The sequence below is a fragment of the Bombus impatiens genome, unplaced genomic scaffold, assembly GCF_000188095.3.
Source record: "Bombus impatiens unplaced genomic scaffold, BIMP_2.2 scf_1274, whole genome shotgun sequence".
Classification (NCBI taxonomy): Eukaryota; Metazoa; Arthropoda; class Insecta; order Hymenoptera; family Apidae; genus Bombus; species Bombus impatiens.
In genome coordinates this window covers 291,642-308,920 of record NT_177693.1, presented here as the reverse complement: position 1 = coordinate 308,920, position 17,279 = coordinate 291,642, and the positions used below count along the sequence as shown (strand labels likewise).

The window sequence follows — 17,279 nt, the reverse complement described above, 5'->3', positions numbered from 1 at the left end:
GGATAGCTTCTAGGATCTGGCAATGGAAAAGTTTGGAATGTAAGAGCTTGCTCAATGTATCGTTCACACATGTGTACGTACAAGCATTCATTCAGGTGTACGATGAACGCTCGTCGCATTCTTTCAATCGGCCCTTTCGATCGAAGCTTCGGTATGCACTACGTTTCTACAGGTGCACGACGTGCATGTTAGGTTCCGGCGATCAATTAAGATACTTAAACGACCTGTTCTGTTTTACTGTATAAATAAATGTGCCGTAGAGAAGGCGTTGAATTGATTCTTCCGGTGGTATCTATGTTCGTGCATAATATACGTTCGCAAGCGTTCATTGCGCCCATCCTTGACGTGTTTCGAACGTGTATGGACATTCAATGAATACACAAATTACATGGAACCTGCCTTTGCTTTGGTGAAAATGGTTCTATAAAAATCTGAATAGCAGTGAGTCTGAAAAGAACCTCTTCGTTGTTTAAAAAATTGATTTATAAAATTGTTTCTGTGCAATTGTGATTGCAATTGGTCGTTTGATGAATATAGAAACACATGGAAGTTATGTTGCGTGAAAAATGGTTCTATAAAAATTGTAATAATAGTAGAATCGAAAAGAAGAAAAACGGAGCAAGCTAATGAAGTTTCAACTAAGCTGTCGTCTAGCAGAATCTTTACTATCTTGTACGCACACGCCCTTCAATTTTATAATTACAATAGAACAAAATGCTAGGATATTGTTTATCATATGTTCTGCATTTTGAATAAATTGAATAAGTTGTATCTATGAAATGTAATTTAATGGCGAGTTGTAAATGTACAGAGAAGTCGGCAGTATCCGAGAGACTAGTATAAGTGAGAGGATAAATTCCATCAACCGGCTATTTCTACTATCGTATTTCATATACTTGATACACGAATAGCCTACGCGCCAAAGAGTCTGCACATGTTAAAAACGACAGGTTATTTTCTACTTGATACACATAAAAAGAGTAATCGATGAAAAATGCGGGCTTGTTTTCCGCTGCAAGAATTCTTGTGTTTGGCAGCCAAAGTTGAAGGATGATGGCTATTTCGGTTTCACTTCAGCCTCAGGGCTTTGTAGGTTTAACTACGTTTCATTTTCAATGATTCTTGTTCTTACCATGAAAGAAAGTTTTATAGAATTTGTAGTATTTAGTATACATCTTTTTTGGCAAACAATCTACGAATAATATTAACCTAATTGCGCAGAAGGGCTCCGGAAACTCTTCTTTATCGTATATTCATATTAAATGTTCAATTACTGATAAATTGTACTCTTCCTCGAACAGAAGCCTGGAACTAGTGAATGTGCTTACGTAGAAATTATTCTCAATTTAATTCCCGGTAATAATTCCTGATGCACTCATGATACCGTTGCATCGTGTGAACGGAAACGTAGGAAAACCTGACCCGTTTTCTTTCAGTCGTAACATACCTGCTTTTGAAATATTTGGACTCTTTTCCTCTCCCAACTTCTTCCCCTCGAGGAAAAAGGTTGCCTGCCATCCATGCGTCTGACTTTTTCAACCTTATACGAATTAACAGTTGACTGCCTTCTCACGCTTTTCATTGACCAAACAGGACAGTTTCCCTTTTTTCGTAACCAAAATCATTCAAACAAACATATGAATTCTTATACCATAACTCCTTTGACTTGAGTTATAACTAGACTGTGGATTTTTGTAGGTTAGGTAGCATCGTTTCTATGCGTGGAAAATTTAAAAGCGCAAAATAACACAAAATGCGCATGCGTAACATCAAAAAATATATAAAATATCCAAAGCATGATGTTTTCTGTAATAATTGGTAGGATAAAACAATTTTCTGTAATATCTGGTAGGATAAAACAATTTTCTACCAAGATGAACTTTTTTTAATTATGTTCTCAAGAATACGAATTTGCTTAAAAATTGCAATCTAATTATATCAGCTACAATCTCCGATTTCTATAGCAAATGCAGTTTCCAATAGAAACTGGACTAAAGCTAAGGGATTCTTGATGTACACTCTGTTTACTGGAGGATCTTTATCTTCTTAGGTTTCCATCAACTGGTTTGACCAGACCTTCGAACGTGTAAACCTTATGCTCGGTTTTGTGACCTCACTTGATCGCCGAGCCTACTACATATATGGAGCTTTACACCGTTAGTCGATCTACGCGTTAATTCGTGTGTGTATACACCGGCTCGTCTGGTTTTTATTCGACTTGTACCATTAGAGTGGCCTCTGTAAGCACTGTTGGCTTGTTCCACGATGCAGTACATGTACGTTGTACGAGAGACTTGTCTGGCTCTGGATGATCATCACGCTTACCTCTAACTGGATCTTATGAAACGTTCCCATTGGCGTAGGTGTGTAGAATTGCTGCATCTTCCTATAGTTAGGTAGGATCTGCGTTCAATATATACATATAATGGATCTACTTTGTAATAACTTGTACGTGGTATTATTTTAAGTACGAAATAATTTACTGAATTGCAAGCATAGAGTAATTTTTAATACGGAGTAACTTACAAACTAATTCTTAGTGTAGAATTATTCTTAAAATTACGGAATAATTTACAGTGTATTTTTAGTATAGAATTATCTTTGATACATTTACAAAATAATTTTATACTAATTGTAAGGAGTTTATATCGTTATAATACAGAAAAATTTACAGAATAATTCGTAATGTAACAATAATTCTGAAATATTTAATATTTTAAAAAAAAATCGTTTCAAGGAACTTCAGAGCTGTTTTTATTATTTGTGGAACACTTTGAACGACGCCTTTAAGTATGGTTTCCAATGTAGGGGTTTGTAACATGTGGTTAATGAGCAGAACATGAAATCATTAAATGTTACACATTCATAGAAATGTAGAATCTTCCAATCGCAAAGTTTTAATCGATAACTAAGATAAGAAGATAACCCTGAAGTTTTAATATCATAAATTAGATTGTCAAAGATACTTTACCACATATAAACATATATACAAACGTATTCGATAATACATAATATCCGACGACGTATAAGCAAAGTATATAAGTATAAATAAAAGTGGAAATATAAGCTGGGGTTGATGAACAATAGAAATCAAATACTATTGTGAAAAGACAGAGAGAGTAAGAGAAAGATATACTGATACTTGATTATTCAATTATCGATGTGATACAACACCATACACAGTAGAGAAGAAAAACATAAGATAAAAATAGAAAGTGATTTCAGCTATGGTAATCATTATGGCGCACATGTAATCGATTGTATCATTGGAATCTGTATATATTTAGAAATTTCGCTTGAAAAAGTATCTTCCCTGAGAAAACATTAGAGTTGTAACATTTTTAGTACGAGATAGTAAAGCATCTCAGAACTGACATACTATTGTTAAATGAATTCCATAGCTTCCATTGAGTTGGTTAGCTGGAGTGACGTTAATGGAACACTCGGAAAATCATGAGTGGAATACACGAAACTATATTGATAATGTTGACGATATAGTGGTATATAAAATTGAAACGAAAAACCACACGAATCAATAACGATTATTTCACATTTTTTTTCATACAATAGAGATGTTTTAAAAATAGAAGGATACACGATATGATTCGGTCGAAAATGAGCCAAATAACGTAAAAAATATAATTAATATAGATGTTCTATTCAATGAAAATCAAACGATTAAATATTTCGAATATTTTAGTCACCTGAAAATTTCTCGAAAAGAATTCTACTGTTTAAATTTAATCTTCCAGGCAAATTATAAACGCGTTAATAAAAACGGCTACGATTAACGATCAATGTACAGCTGCTGGCAACGTAGAATAAAAAACCGTTCGTTGCCATTCAGCAAAATCTTTGTGAATCACTTCTGTCACGTTGGGCTCACGTTTTTTCAGTGACCGCCGAGTTTGTGATTCATGTGTAAGCACATATAAACCGTGGATCGAATGATTCGCGACCGGAAGTGACAAAGTGTCAATCGAGCGAGAAGATTGCCTTCAGGGAACATAGATTTATATATATATATGTTTATTTAATTATATATATATAATTATTCCTTACAATTTATCGATGTGGATATTATATAAATTGTTATACTTATAAATTTATCACATGTTTATGCGTAGTACATCCGAACGACTAAAAGGGTCAAATTATTGAGTCAGCTGTGTAAAGATAAGTCTAGATATTTACAGATTTTCGTATTGCTTTGATATGTTCATCATTTGTGTACATATTTATGTACATAAGTAAGCAATTACGTCAAAGATTAGAGTAAATAAAGTGACTTTGTTTTTAGTACATATTATCGATTCGTCATCTCTTAGTTTCTCGAATTGAAGCATACGTAAATTTTTGTTAGATTTGCAGATCTGTTTAGAGTCATATATTACATTCTTTTAGAGGTTCTGTATTTAGAATAGAAATGATACAAATATATTAATTACTAATGAGAGAGAGAAAGAGAGAGAACTTTAATAATTGCTTGTTCTCATCTTGGCTCCATGGAAGGCGACTGTAATTAATATTGGAGAACCATATACAAACGATAAGCCCAGACGTCGAGATAAAGAACTATTTCAATGTGTATTGTATAAAGTACAATAACATTGACTTGCTATAAAAATTTCTTCATATAGTTCTGACTGGGATTTTAGATTTTTACATGCCTATCATTCAGTCAATCCTTTTTTACTGTCACAAATATTTCAAGAGACTGTCGCATCGTAATCAGTTTTGTACTATCGGAAATAGTAGATGAATCCGGCGACTCAGATATGATAATAAGTATGGTCACTATCATGAGTGAGATAAAAGTTTGTTTTCGTTAGTCTCGCGATGATTGAATTTATCAAAATTGATGTTAGCGCTTAAGTGATAAAATTCGATTAGTTAACTTTTCTTTTTACAACATACAATGCGATAAAATATGCTATACAATTAATTTATTAAATTGCTCGCTAATTACCTCAATGTAACATTTTAATCGATTTAATACAACGCAATTGGCACAAACGGAATTTATTTCTAAAATATTAAATTACAAAGTTAGGTTTAACAATTGTTGAAACACATTTCAAAGAAATATAAGGAAAATTTCCTCCCGTAATTACTTCCTACATCCGGTGTCTTGTTTCTTTACTCGCGTAATTCCTTTTATGCTACGTAAAATTCGATCGATGTGCGTGGAATGCAAATAGCCAAGAGGATAAAAGACCTTGTCCTTCGGGAGCGATTCGAGGCTATTTGACTTCGATAAAGAGCCTGCCACGATGTACGTGATTCGACCCATGCGTTCTTTATAGTTTCCTACAACCTGTTCCTTTGACCCATCCAAAGCAGAAATATAAAATATCAGCTGACCTTTTTGTTAAAATTATTATTAAATAAAATAATTTCGTCTGCGTTTTATGATACCTCTATAGTATATCCTTAGTGTATAATTATTTGTCTCTGAATTTACCTCTATGTGGTTGGGTATTACTATCCTGTAAATGTCGACAAATAATAGATGACAGGCATTTCATACTCTACTGTATAATTTTTATTTTTCCGAGTGTACGCTATTGCTGTAAGCGTGGTTGGCGTTAAACTTTCTATTCGACAAATCGAAGACGACAATACGGAAGTTGTAATCAGTCTTCAAGCGGCCGTACGCAATTTTTTCCAAGCTCCGTGTGACTCAACGTGCAATACGAACAATGGGCTTGTCGTCCATTCAACAGCATCCGTGTCGTACTCAATAATTGTACTACTTGACAATTTTTAGAAAGTTTCCACGAAAAAATGTAAACAAGAGTTTCTCTTTCGGGGATCTTTAAATACAAGTTCCGGGCGATACATATTGATATTTCTTGTAGTATTTTCAGTGTTCGATGGAGAGTTATGAAAGAAATTTCTTCTATCATTAGTAGATTATGGATGTTTATACATTTTTAGAAGATTTAAAAAAAAATGTAGATAATACACACATCTAAAACATTTTAAATATAATATCTGTACACGTAGAAGAGATATGAATCTGCAATGAGCATCTTACTACTCTGATACTGTTATTATTTACATTCCATTAACAACTGCAACTGAATTATAGACTCGTGTAAAATATATTTTTCGAGATCCATATTATGTAAAACATAGATGATGACAAACACGTTAAGTGCTTCATAATTTAGAACCCAGGTTCTAGGTGAAGTGGCACGTATAGTCCTGCATGGATCTCCATCGCTCAGAAATATAAGTTCCGTTATCGATTGATCTTTGGATCCTCCTAATAAGAGAAAGCGGAAGAAGATTCTTATTCGACGAACAGATCCCTTTACGGAGTCATTTCCATAGTTGATAAATATGCAATTTGTCGCAAATCGTGACCGGTACGTGGAATTAAAATGGATAAATTGCGATATTGTAACTCACGGTACAGAGTCTAAAGTCACGAAGAATTTCTCTGAATATTTACGTGACAAACGAGTCTTAAAACCATTTTTTATCTCTTGTCATTTTCAATGCTTTTTCACTTCTTCAAAGAATGAATAATGTTCGCAATCGATTAGTTTAACACCAGACAGCTGTAACGTTATTGCTCTCGGTATTTCTGGCAAAAATTTCATTACGTTCACTATTTTTGTTTCCTTCTGTTTCATATGATTTGACAAAGCAGTATTTAATAGAATTTGTTATTAATAATATGTTTGTCAAAAAAGTATTTTATTAAAAGTACGTTTGTATTTCCAGACTCAAAAACATGTTGACTATCTGGAATGCATGAAAATCGTCTGAAGGAAGGAAGGAATATAATACTCAAAAACATTGAGGGATATTGAAGCAATGTGATATACGCGCGAATCTGTAGACATAACTGTTTATTATATCAAAAATCATAAGTCAGGATGGCTCTATCCATCTATTTGTTAGCTGCTATTACAGTTTTGGGAACGGTGTACGGTTTGGAAGGGCCAAACATATGTACCAGGCAAGAAACGTAAGTGGATTAGATTTATTAAAGATTTATGAAAGTGCAATGATTAACGATATTAAATAAAATGATAAACGATTATCTACTTAACTTATTTTCTCAAATCGTTATCAGAAGATGCTGATCTTTATTCGAGAAGATATTTAGCAAAACAATGGATTTCTAATAAAAATTCAAGGCCATATCTATAAAAGAATAATCACTACATACTTTGTTTTCCTTCATAATTTATTAAAACAATAATTATTATCATCGTTCATGATCTTTTAGTAAAAGTCCGTAAAAGTAAATTCTTACATATCTTTTTAAGTTTTCCAACTAAATTAAAATAAAAAATTTTTTTTCTAAATTAAAATTTAATTTATTGAGAAGTCTATTAAATAAAGTTTTTCAAGAGCAAAATTATAATAGATTTAGAAGATCAGTTTTATTTTAATTGTCAACCTTCCGATGCTACCTATTCTGTTTTCACGACTCAGTGCTTGTTTTTAATACTTGGTTGATGTTAGGTATACGATAACGGTGAGGATATCGGAGCAGAAACCTTATACTGTACGAGAGAACACTTGGTGCTTAAGCTTTCCGCCAAGATGCTCCAAATATAGGGTGGTATTCAAGACGATATTCAAGGAACAGGTGAATAGAATAGTATTAAATATGTAGAAGGTACTAATTAATTAAGAGCTAATTAAAAATTTTCGAAAAATTAACGTTTTAACGTTGTTCGATTAGGAAATAACAAAACAGAGACCAGTAGAAGAGTGTTGCAAAGGCTACACAAAGACCAATGATGACAATCGTTGCATTCCAATCTGTTCCAAGGACTGTGTTCATGGCACTTGCATTGCACCAGACGTCTGCAAGTGTGAGTCAGGATATGGGGGTCCGTTATGCGATTATAGTAAGTATTAGATTTTGTTATTTATCTAACATATTCCTTAAAATCATTGAAATACTCAAACCAGACATCTTCAGAAAATACTTTCACCTTATCTTTTATTCTTGGTGCAGTATTCAGTTTTCATTGTCTAGAAATTAGTTATAGAACTGTTTGTGAAAGAATAAAAATTCTCATTTTTTTAACTATTCAATTTCTATTTTTGTTACTTTAAATACTGAGTACGATTCAAGATACTTTCTTAAAATCAATCAATCAAATCAAAATCAAAAAGATTTAAGTAATTGTTTCTTTTACTTACTCATAGTAAATACAAGTATATTTGTAACTTAACAGAGTGTCCATCTGGAAAATGGGGCAAATCTTGCGAAATGGATTGCATGTGCCAGAACGGAGCCACTTGTGACCCATTCGACGGCAAATGCTTGTGTAACAGAGGCTGGACCGGTAAATACTGTAGCCAAGAATGTCCTCCCGATCGATATGGTCAAGATTGTGGTGAAGAGTGCCGTTGCAGAAACGGTGGAAGCTGTCACCACATTTCTGGCGAGTGCCATTGTGCTCCTGGTTACACAGGACCCCTGTTAGTTGATCTATTTATTTTATTATTGAAATGTAATGAAATGTAAAATATTAGAACACAATTTTTAAATCGCTTTAATAATTCTTTTTTAGTTGCGACGATTTGTGTCCGCCGGGAAAACACGGCGATGAATGCAAATCAGAATGCAAGTGTCAGAATGGTGGTTCTTGCAATCCTACAACCGGCGAATGTTATTGTACACCTGGATGGACTGTAAATATTGATTGATATTTTACGAGATTTTATTGTAATCGTGTCCATGCATGATCTAAAATAGATTTTATTTTAAAATAGGGTTCAGTCTGTGCGAACCGGTGTCCGGAAGGTTTCTGGGGTAAAAACTGTTCTCAAGAGTGTGATTGTTACAATGGTGCTGGATGCCATCATATCACTGGAGAATGTGAATGTAAACCCGGTTATTATGATGAAAAGGTGACCACTCTTTCAGAAATACTTAATTATTCTTATTAATTATTGATATTTTAGTATATATGTTACTTAATGTGTTAAATACAAATAACAAATAATTTTGAAAATAAAAATCTTTTACAGTGTTTAAAAATTTGCACCGGAGGAACGTTCGGTTTAAATTGTACAAGCAACTGTAGCTGCGAAAATGGTGCAATTTGTTCACCGATTGATGGAACTTGTACTTGCAGTCCCGGTTGGATGGGTGAAAAATGCAATAAGCGTGTTTGTCAGAATGAATTCTGGGGACCCAACTGTACAAAAGTATGTAATAATATAGATAATGCGATATTCACTTTTCTGCAATGTCTTTTTAATATTATAAAATAAATACTATATTTATAAACGTTGCTAGGTTTGCGAGTGTGAGAATGACAATACAGAAATGTGTCATCCGTGGACTGGAAAGTGTATTTGTAAACCAGGATGGGATGGCGATACTTGTACCAGACCTTGTCCGTTTTATATGTACGGGAAAGGCTGTCAAAATCGTTGTAATTGCAAGAACAACGCGCAGTGTTCACCCATAAATGGAACTTGCATTTGTGCGCCAGGATACAGAGGTGAGGACTGTAGTGAAATATGTCCTGACAACACTTATGGCGAAAATTGTGCACAAAAGTGTATCTGCAAAAATGGTGCCACTTGTTTACCCGAGAATGGCCGATGCAACTGTACAGCAGGTAATAAGTTACACTATTACGAACACAAAAGTTAATCAATTAATACGAATTAATATACAAAAATTGAATAATTCTTAACCAAAAGTAAAAGATGTAATTTATCATTTAATCATGCGAGAGTGATTAAAAAACAATCAAAGGAAGTATCTTTAAAATGATAAGCATTTTGTAATTGTATAATTTAGTATTTTTGTATCTTTATTTTATGTTGTTTGCTTCAAGTTAATTCATTCTTTAATTGTATGACCGTATGAATTGCATGAACAATTACTAACTGTAGTTTTTGATAGTATGCCATTTTCGCAAATTTGTGGATTTTTGTTTTAAATATATAGTTGTAGAGTTATTATTTGTAATTAATTTATCAAAATAATAGTAAGGTAAGTAATTCGTATTTAGTGAGAATTATTCAGTTTAGAAGTCTTCTTTAGAATGTTTTCTTGTTTCTTATGTTACATTCAATTTTGTTCCTGCATGTATTGTTATTACATTTTGCTAGGATGGGTTGGTGTTTCGTGTGATCGTCCCTGCGACGACAAGTCTTTTGGCAAGGACTGCGAGGACAAATGCAAATGCTTTAACAATGCTGCCTGCAATCCACAAAATGGTAAGGGGGCTGGTTGCAACGATTTCTTTTAGTTCTAGAGAAAGTTAATGCTTCAAATCATTAACAAAAAACGCATTAATTTGTATAGATCCATGATTAGATGGTTTCTTTTATTTCTCGATGTTTGTATTTCCATATCTTTTTATTCTTATGTAATTTAGTTTCATACATTTTGAGACTCGCGTTTCTTAATTCTTTGTCTCCATTTTCATTTCGTTGCACTTGCACCAAAACACGTTACCTTTTTTAAACACCTGCAGGCACATGCACGTGTGCAGCTGGCTTCACCGGCGAATTTTGCCAAGATCATTGTGAAAAAGGATTTTTCGGGCTGGGATGTACTCAGGTCTGCGATTGTCACAAGGAAAATAGTTTAGGCTGTGATCCTGCCACGGGTCGTTGCATCTGTAAGCCAGAATGGCGAGGTTTGTTTCTTCTTTTAATTCGTCGATCAATCGCCATACATTTGAAAAACTGCAACAATTATCCTTTCCTTGTGGTACCATTTTAATATCTTCCTTACATCATTATTCATATCTACCATATAATGTACAAAACAGAAATTTTGAACTACTAAGTAGGTTTCCTGTCCATTCGTTTAATGTACCACGTATTTTAACGTAGAATTTTTGAAAAGAAATTGAAATTATTGAGAAAGACTGGAAAACTAGTTGTTTGATGGCGATTTGGTCCTCGATAAAATTTTCATTTTTAATGACATGAAACAGGAATCCGTTGTGAAACCAAGTGTCCAGAAGGCCTTTATGGTGATGACTGTCATTCACAATGTGAGTGTATGAACAATAGTTCATGTGATCCAGAAACAGGCACTTGCATTTGTGCCAGAGGTTGGGAAGGAATTGATTGTTCTCAACCCTGTAAAGAAGGGTGGTATGGCGTGCGTTGCAAGGAAAAGTGTCCAGAAAAAATACAAGGTAAAAATAACAATTTTAGGTGAAGATGAAATAAATCAAGCTTTCGCAGTTCTGCTAGAAAATAACTATCGTTAACATTTGTAGTCTGTAGTTTCTAGTACATTTTTATACTTTAGATTATATGGTATTGTATCATATGTAGTAGTACTTCAGCATGTTCATGATAAGCACGAAAACAACAAACTAATGCTTTGATCATTGATATGAAAAATATAGTCATTTTTATTTGTATACCCTTATTCAAACACTTCAATAAAAGTGGTAAGTTGTCAATTCATTTAACTGTTACTGTAACACTCTTCACACAAACTAAAACAAGGTACTAATAAATAAAGCTAGAACTATTTATTCGAAATAATAATCGTAGAATTTATCTTTTAGGAAACATGACATGTGATCATGTCTCTGGTGAATATGTTTGCCGACCTGGATACTTAGGGTTAACATGTGAGCATCCTTGTCCACCTAATCGTTATGGATTAAATTGTGCTAGTCATTGCCGCTGTAAAAACGGTGGCGAGTGTCATCACGTTACAGGTAAAATTTTACTTACCTCTTTCGCAATTTATTCGAATCTAGAATTTTATTACAAAATAATATTTACAAATTCATAAGTTTTTTAGTCCTAATAGCTCTATTTTGCAAGATATTGCATCATCAGTTATATTAGGTACATAATGTAGGGTTCATACTAGATATTATATGAAACGAATTAATGGCTTCTTTTACATGCATACCATTTTAGGCGTGTGTCAATGTCGACCTGGTTGGCAAGGCGAATTCTGCCAAACACCCTGTCCAGACGGGACATATGGCATGAACTGTAGTCAACATTGTACATGTCAGCACGGAGGAAAATGCAGATCTAATGATGGTCATTGCCGTTGTGCACCTGGTTGGACTGGTACCAAATGTACTGAGAGTACGTGAAAAAAAATTATACAGATAATATCGAGAGAGGCTAACAAAATAAATATAACATAAATGTTTTTCGTATTCTTAAATCTAGTCTGCCCAGAAGGGTATTATGGCGATCACTGTATGGAACCATGTGACTGTAAGAATGATTTCTATATTTGTCATCCTGTTGAAGGTTGTGTCTGCAGACATGGATACACAGGTATATTATTTCAAATCTGTCAGTATTAATATATCTTAACTAATACTGGAATATATTCAATTTTAGGTCCAAATTGTGACGAAGAATTATTTTCACGTAACATTCAAGAGAGGGATGAAACCGGCTATGGCGTTATGGTAGCAGGATTTTTATTTGCTGTAATTATTGTTATTGTAATGATATTCGCAGGATGGGTATATCATCGACGCAGAGTAGCAGATTTGAAGAACGAAATTGCACAAGTGCAATATATCGCTGAACCTGCTTCTCCTCCAGGTATTTATTTCAAACAAATCTGTTATTTATAATCATTATTTATGGATTATAAAATACTTATAATCAACAATGATATCTTTTATATAGAGCAAACTCAGTTTGATAACCCCGTGTATGCCTATCAAGGCTCTTCAAAATTCGATGATGGAACAGCTACTTTATTGAATAACTTCCAATTCAGAAATAATCTTGGAACAAGCAAGAAGATAAATAATGAGAAAGCTAAACTTGGAATGAACAGCTGTACGGATGATGAGGATGATTGCAAAGGTATTGTTGGCAGTAGCATAGTACACCAAATTGTAAGTTCTGTAAAATGATCTTATGTTTTCTTTGACTGCCGTTAGGATCACTTCGATATGATCTAAAGAACAGAGATGCAGATATGGGAAATCCAAACCTTAATGTGTACCATAGCATCGACGAAATGGATGGGAAAAAGATCGAACATGTTTACGATGAAATCAAGCAAAATAACGACGAATCAGAATACGATCAGTTAGATAATCCAAGACCGGTTAGCGGTTATAAACAGTACAGTCGAATGCCAAATGGTTTCTGCTCGAAATCGTCGGACAATGCAGGACCTAGTAGTTTGAAAGATAAGGACCCAGAACTTGGTGAAATGTAAATTTATCTTAGATCTCAGGCTGAATCATGCAGGTTTAAAACTTTAATATTATATGTCTTTGATGTAACTTAAAGAAGCAGATTTTAAGAATCTTATCATTTTGAATGATTAGTCTGTTGATACCTTTAAAATTTTCACATGTTATTAATCTGAGTCTTAAGAAAATCTTCAGAAAACCTTAAAAAACCTCATAAAAGCATAAGTATTTTCATTTAAAAAATACAAATGTATTTTGATTGCTCAGTATATGCATGTACATAGTTTTATAATAATGCTGCGAATAGTCAAATGGATATTTTATTTATAAAATCGTATATTCATAGTGATTGTTTATCCTGAACGTGTTAGGCTGTCTCTTTTCGTAATATGATGTTTACTGAAACTTATATGATAGAACATCTGATGCAATATTATTAATATGAATAACAATTTGAAATAAGTAATTGTGCCGTAAACAATCTTAAAAAAACTTATTTAATAGTAAATTCAGTGCTTTTTTATTGTTTATGATCGAAAAGATAATGATACAATCTAGATAGGAATAGGACGTATCAAAATTGTACAAAAGGATTTGTGATATTTACAAGAATTGTACAAAATTTATTACTTAACGTATCAAATTTTACTGGAAGAAATAAAATGATAGTTGATTACTTTTGCATACGAGCATGCCTTGTAGTGCCTTGGAAGAAGCATGCATTACAAAATTTAATAATATAGTTTATTTTCTTTTATCTTTATATACAAAAAATGTTGGAACCTAGAGATGCAATAATGGAGTTAAAAATATCCAGTATGTCTAAGATATCTATCGTGTCTTGTAAATTAGATCATTTATAATGTAAATTGGCAAATAAGGTACAAAATCGTTGTGTAAGTCTGTTTAAGCAATGAGAAGCCGGTTTCACGATCTCAAAACATGCATATGATATACATTCAAATGATCATTAATACTAAAAGATTTGTCCTTTTTTGTTTCTTTGCATTTTGTGAAGAGACATATCTACGCGGTATTTATATATGTTTACCACTTCTTATTTTAAGGACAATTTATTTCGTATATGTGCAAGAATATATTTGTAAGTAATTTAGAAACAAACGTAGCATACTTTTTTTTTATTAGTATAGAGTATCATCATACATTAAGAAATGCATATTTTATTCGTCTATACGTATATGTTTATGTATACACATACATACACATATAAATATACGCTCATAACAAATAACAACAGAAATCTATTTAAAAAATCATTCATGCGATATCGTCAAGTGGAATCGTATTTATATCTTTTATATTAGACAATATTCTATGCCTATTTTTTATTTTCCGAGAAATGTCTATTTTTACGATTTTATATATACACTATTTTTATTTTTAGATGAATTCAGAGAAAACAGATTGTTGTGATCAATATAAATACTTTTGTAAATATCGTTAAATTAGGATGTAACGTAAAATCAATAATTCCTAAATATATGTATATTAATTCCATAGAATATTATTTTAATCACGTCTCGTCTCTGCTTTCTCTGTTCATCACGCGAGATCTGTAACGAGTGGCTTTAATTAAGTTCAAAGTAGGCGACGAGATCCAGTAAAATCCACCAAGAAATTGTAAAAGCGCCGCGAAACTCAAACAGAGATTTGTGTCTGTAATCAGAAGTTCATTTCTACATGATAAGTTTTATTGATCACCCCTACATTTGTAACTTCTTTTACCGAAATAAAATTTTGTTACAAAAACTTACCATGTATAAAATAAAAACCAAGAATGCATAAACCCACGATAGTTGAAAATACTTTATAAATAGAACGAACCATTTCAGATCCAAGAACATCATACAATGCCAAGTCTTGACAACTTGATAAACTGCCAATACTGGCACCACCCAGGAAGGTAAAAATCATCATCCACAAGTAACTACTTGCATAAGTTAAACCTAGAAACGTCTTTTTTTCAGAACACAAATTCATTAAAACTCACTTTTCAATAATTACAAAAATATCTTACAGGAAGAAATTATTTACCTATTAAATTGATACCACAAAACCAAGATGCTATGCCAAAGTATAGTCTTCTATTCTGACTTGTAAATGTCAATACTTTGTAACTAACAAGATTTGGTAGGAGGGTACTGAAACCAGCCATGATGGATAGAAACATCCAGAAATGGGAATTATTTGTATTTTCATAAGACAAAATGGGTAACAGAAGCCAGAAAAAGAGAGTAGATACTTTCATCCCAACCCAGCCAATTGTTGCAGCCCAAAATCGGAAGTTCTTCAGAATTTGAAATTGATGCTGCCATTTCTTATCCAAATGAATCACTGGATTTACAAATAAGTCCACATCTTCATCCAAATCTTCATAAGCATAAATATTATTTCCGTCATTTAGTAACCCTCCTCCATGTGTCTTTTCATCAGGTTGACCATATTCAAAATTTTCTATATCATCTTGACCATCTGGATGTTGTGAATTCTCAGGAGCATCAAAGGAGATTTTTATAGGAAGTTCAGTGTCTTCTTCAGTTGATAAGAGTAGACTGTAACGAAATAATTTTTTGTATGTTAAATATTGAAAGCTTTATTTCTTATTAATTATTATTTAAGATATTCTAAACAAGAACCTATAAGGAGAAATTTGCTGTGGAGGAGGAAACCGAAAAGTCAATATTCCAAATGCAGTAGGCAATAAAACCATGGTTATCAGTTGTAAACCAGTTTTCAATTTAGCTTCATGCAACAACAGATTTGTGATACTCGGGATAAACAGAAGACCAAAAGAAACTCCAATATTTCTTAACATCAGAGCTATAAGGAGCTTCTTTCTGAAATACTTCCTCAAAACATAGTCACTCAATAGCATAATAAAACTGGCGCCTATACCCATTACTGCACCAGCACTGGTGCTGGCCAAATAAGCACCAACCCCGCCAGTTGCAAGATATCCAGATGCTATAATGCCAACCATTAGGAGAAGTACTCCTATTATGCCTACTAAACGGGGTATCGGCGCCATACTCACGATCATTTTTGTCCAAGGATCTAGAAAAAGTTGAATGGATTAGTAATAATTGTATGAAAATTACAAGTTACTAAACTGTGTATATACCCGCTAGATTCCAAAATGCAATAAATAGTATAGGCGTCAAAATAATTTTTTCATTCCATAAATCAAAATCAGTAGATTTAGTTTCATGAATATATGCCAGAACTATTCCATACATTGCTAGTATACTTGGAACAGTCATCTATAAAGATAATAATACAATTTCGATCGCAGAGTAAAGAACGAGAAGGTCGAAAAGAAAAATGTATAAATTAATTTATTATACAGGGTGTTTAGAAATTAGATTGATAACACGAAAGATTTTGTACTTACCTAATTTTCTAAAATGATAATATTTACAAGAATTCATAATAAAACGATAAAGATTCATTTTAATCTTTTGAAAAATGTCGACCGATACTACGGTTCTTAAGATGATCATGTTATAATATGTACCTGTAAATAGATTATTTAAACTTGATCGTTTTACGAATCTTGCGTATTTCTATGAACATCTTTAAGATTATTTTACGTAAAATAATATATTTAATATTATGGGCATAAATTATTGAATGTGAATGTTCTAAATACCCTGTATAAGTAACACATAGTATCGAGAACTATTCAATTTAAAAAAAAACTGAAAAAATATATTGTTATAATCAGATTACTAACCTGGACTAAAAATACTCCACAGAGAACAATCCATGCGTAACCACCGTCTGGAACTGTAGGACCCAGCTCTGGAAATGACGTGAAGACTTCATCGAGACGAAGACGTTTAGCTGATGACATTATTTATCACATAAAAAACAAACAATTCAGTCAAACGGATACAGTTGAAATGCAAGAGTAATTTCGACGCATACAATGAACATTCAGGCGTTTCTGAAATATTATCTAATCTTGCTTAAGATGTCAATGGTCTGATAGCCAACGATAAGGAATAGCAAACCTAAGAATATTATGTGTATGTATGCATTTTCCGTTGAAAACATTCAATCGATCAATCCACAAGTAAGGAGAAATTTAATAAGGTCAGTGAA

At 32.8% G+C, this 17,279-nt stretch overlaps 2 protein-coding genes across 7 annotated transcripts in view; one reads left to right on the top strand and one right to left on the bottom strand.

The window, feature by feature from the left end:
• Positions 1-14,925, top strand: part of LOC100748427 (protein draper) — a 28,789-nt gene extending 13,864 nt beyond the window's left edge. Inside the window, exons 1-18 of one of the 5 annotated variants that reach the window (XM_033323768.1) lie at positions 2,344-2,363; positions 6,736-6,982; positions 7,486-7,612; positions 7,709-7,877; positions 8,211-8,457; positions 8,550-8,670; positions 8,752-8,889; positions 9,010-9,189; positions 9,281-9,608; positions 10,108-10,215; positions 10,476-10,640; positions 10,944-11,150; positions 11,532-11,687; positions 11,896-12,072; positions 12,160-12,270; positions 12,337-12,546; positions 12,634-12,816; positions 12,894-14,925. In XM_033323768.1, coding sequence (XP_033179659.1) covers positions 6,891-6,982; positions 7,486-7,612; positions 7,709-7,877; positions 8,211-8,457; positions 8,550-8,670; positions 8,752-8,889; positions 9,010-9,189; positions 9,281-9,608; positions 10,108-10,215; positions 10,476-10,640; positions 10,944-11,150; positions 11,532-11,687; positions 11,896-12,072; positions 12,160-12,270; positions 12,337-12,546; positions 12,634-12,816; positions 12,894-13,177 — 3,003 coding nt within the window. In that variant the 5' untranslated portion in view covers positions 2,344-2,363; positions 6,736-6,890 and the 3' untranslated portion in view covers positions 13,178-14,925. Of the gene's footprint in view, positions 1-2,343; positions 2,364-6,568; positions 6,661-6,735; positions 6,983-7,485; positions 7,613-7,708; positions 7,878-8,210; positions 8,458-8,549; positions 8,671-8,751; positions 8,890-9,009; positions 9,190-9,280; positions 9,609-10,107; positions 10,216-10,475; positions 10,641-10,943; positions 11,151-11,531; positions 11,688-11,895; positions 12,073-12,159; positions 12,271-12,336; positions 12,547-12,633; positions 12,817-12,893 lie in introns of those variants that run through there. The other 4 variants (XM_012391924.3, XM_012391923.3, XM_012391925.3 and 1 more) reach the window with 4 other exon arrangements.
• Positions 14,511-17,270, bottom strand: LOC105681547. 2 transcript variants are annotated; one of them, XM_012391926.3, is made up of 6 exons: positions 16,909-17,268; positions 16,297-16,435; positions 15,812-16,229; positions 15,210-15,727; positions 14,930-15,121; positions 14,511-14,831 (listed from the first exon to the last, which is right to left on the bottom strand). In XM_012391926.3, the coding sequence occupies exons 1-6, from the start codon at positions 17,026-17,028 to the stop codon at positions 14,689-14,691; spliced, it is 1,530 nt and encodes a 509-aa protein (XP_012247349.1). In that variant the 5' UTR covers positions 17,029-17,268; the 3' UTR covers positions 14,511-14,688. The 2 variants fall into 2 exon arrangements, 1 of the variants encoding a protein (XP_012247349.1); XR_002947693.2 differs by having other exon boundaries at positions 14,573-14,831; positions 14,930-15,131; positions 16,909-17,270.
• Positions 17,271-17,279: the final 9 nt, after the last annotated feature.

Bases quoted from the DNA above. Each gene is read 5' to 3' on its own strand.
- LOC105681547 (XM_012391926.3), bottom strand. From the start codon at position 17,028: ATGTCATCAGCTAAACGTCTTCGTCTCGATGAAGTCTTCACGTCATTT. The intron at 16,436-16,908 runs GTTAGTAATCTG...TTATCTTTATAG, and splicing joins GTGGAGTATTTTTAGTCCAG to ATGACTGTTCCAAGTATACT. The intron at 15,728-15,811 runs GTTCTTGTTTAG...ATTTCGTTACAG, and splicing joins CAGCAAATTTCTCCTTATAG to TCTACTCTTATCAACTGAAG.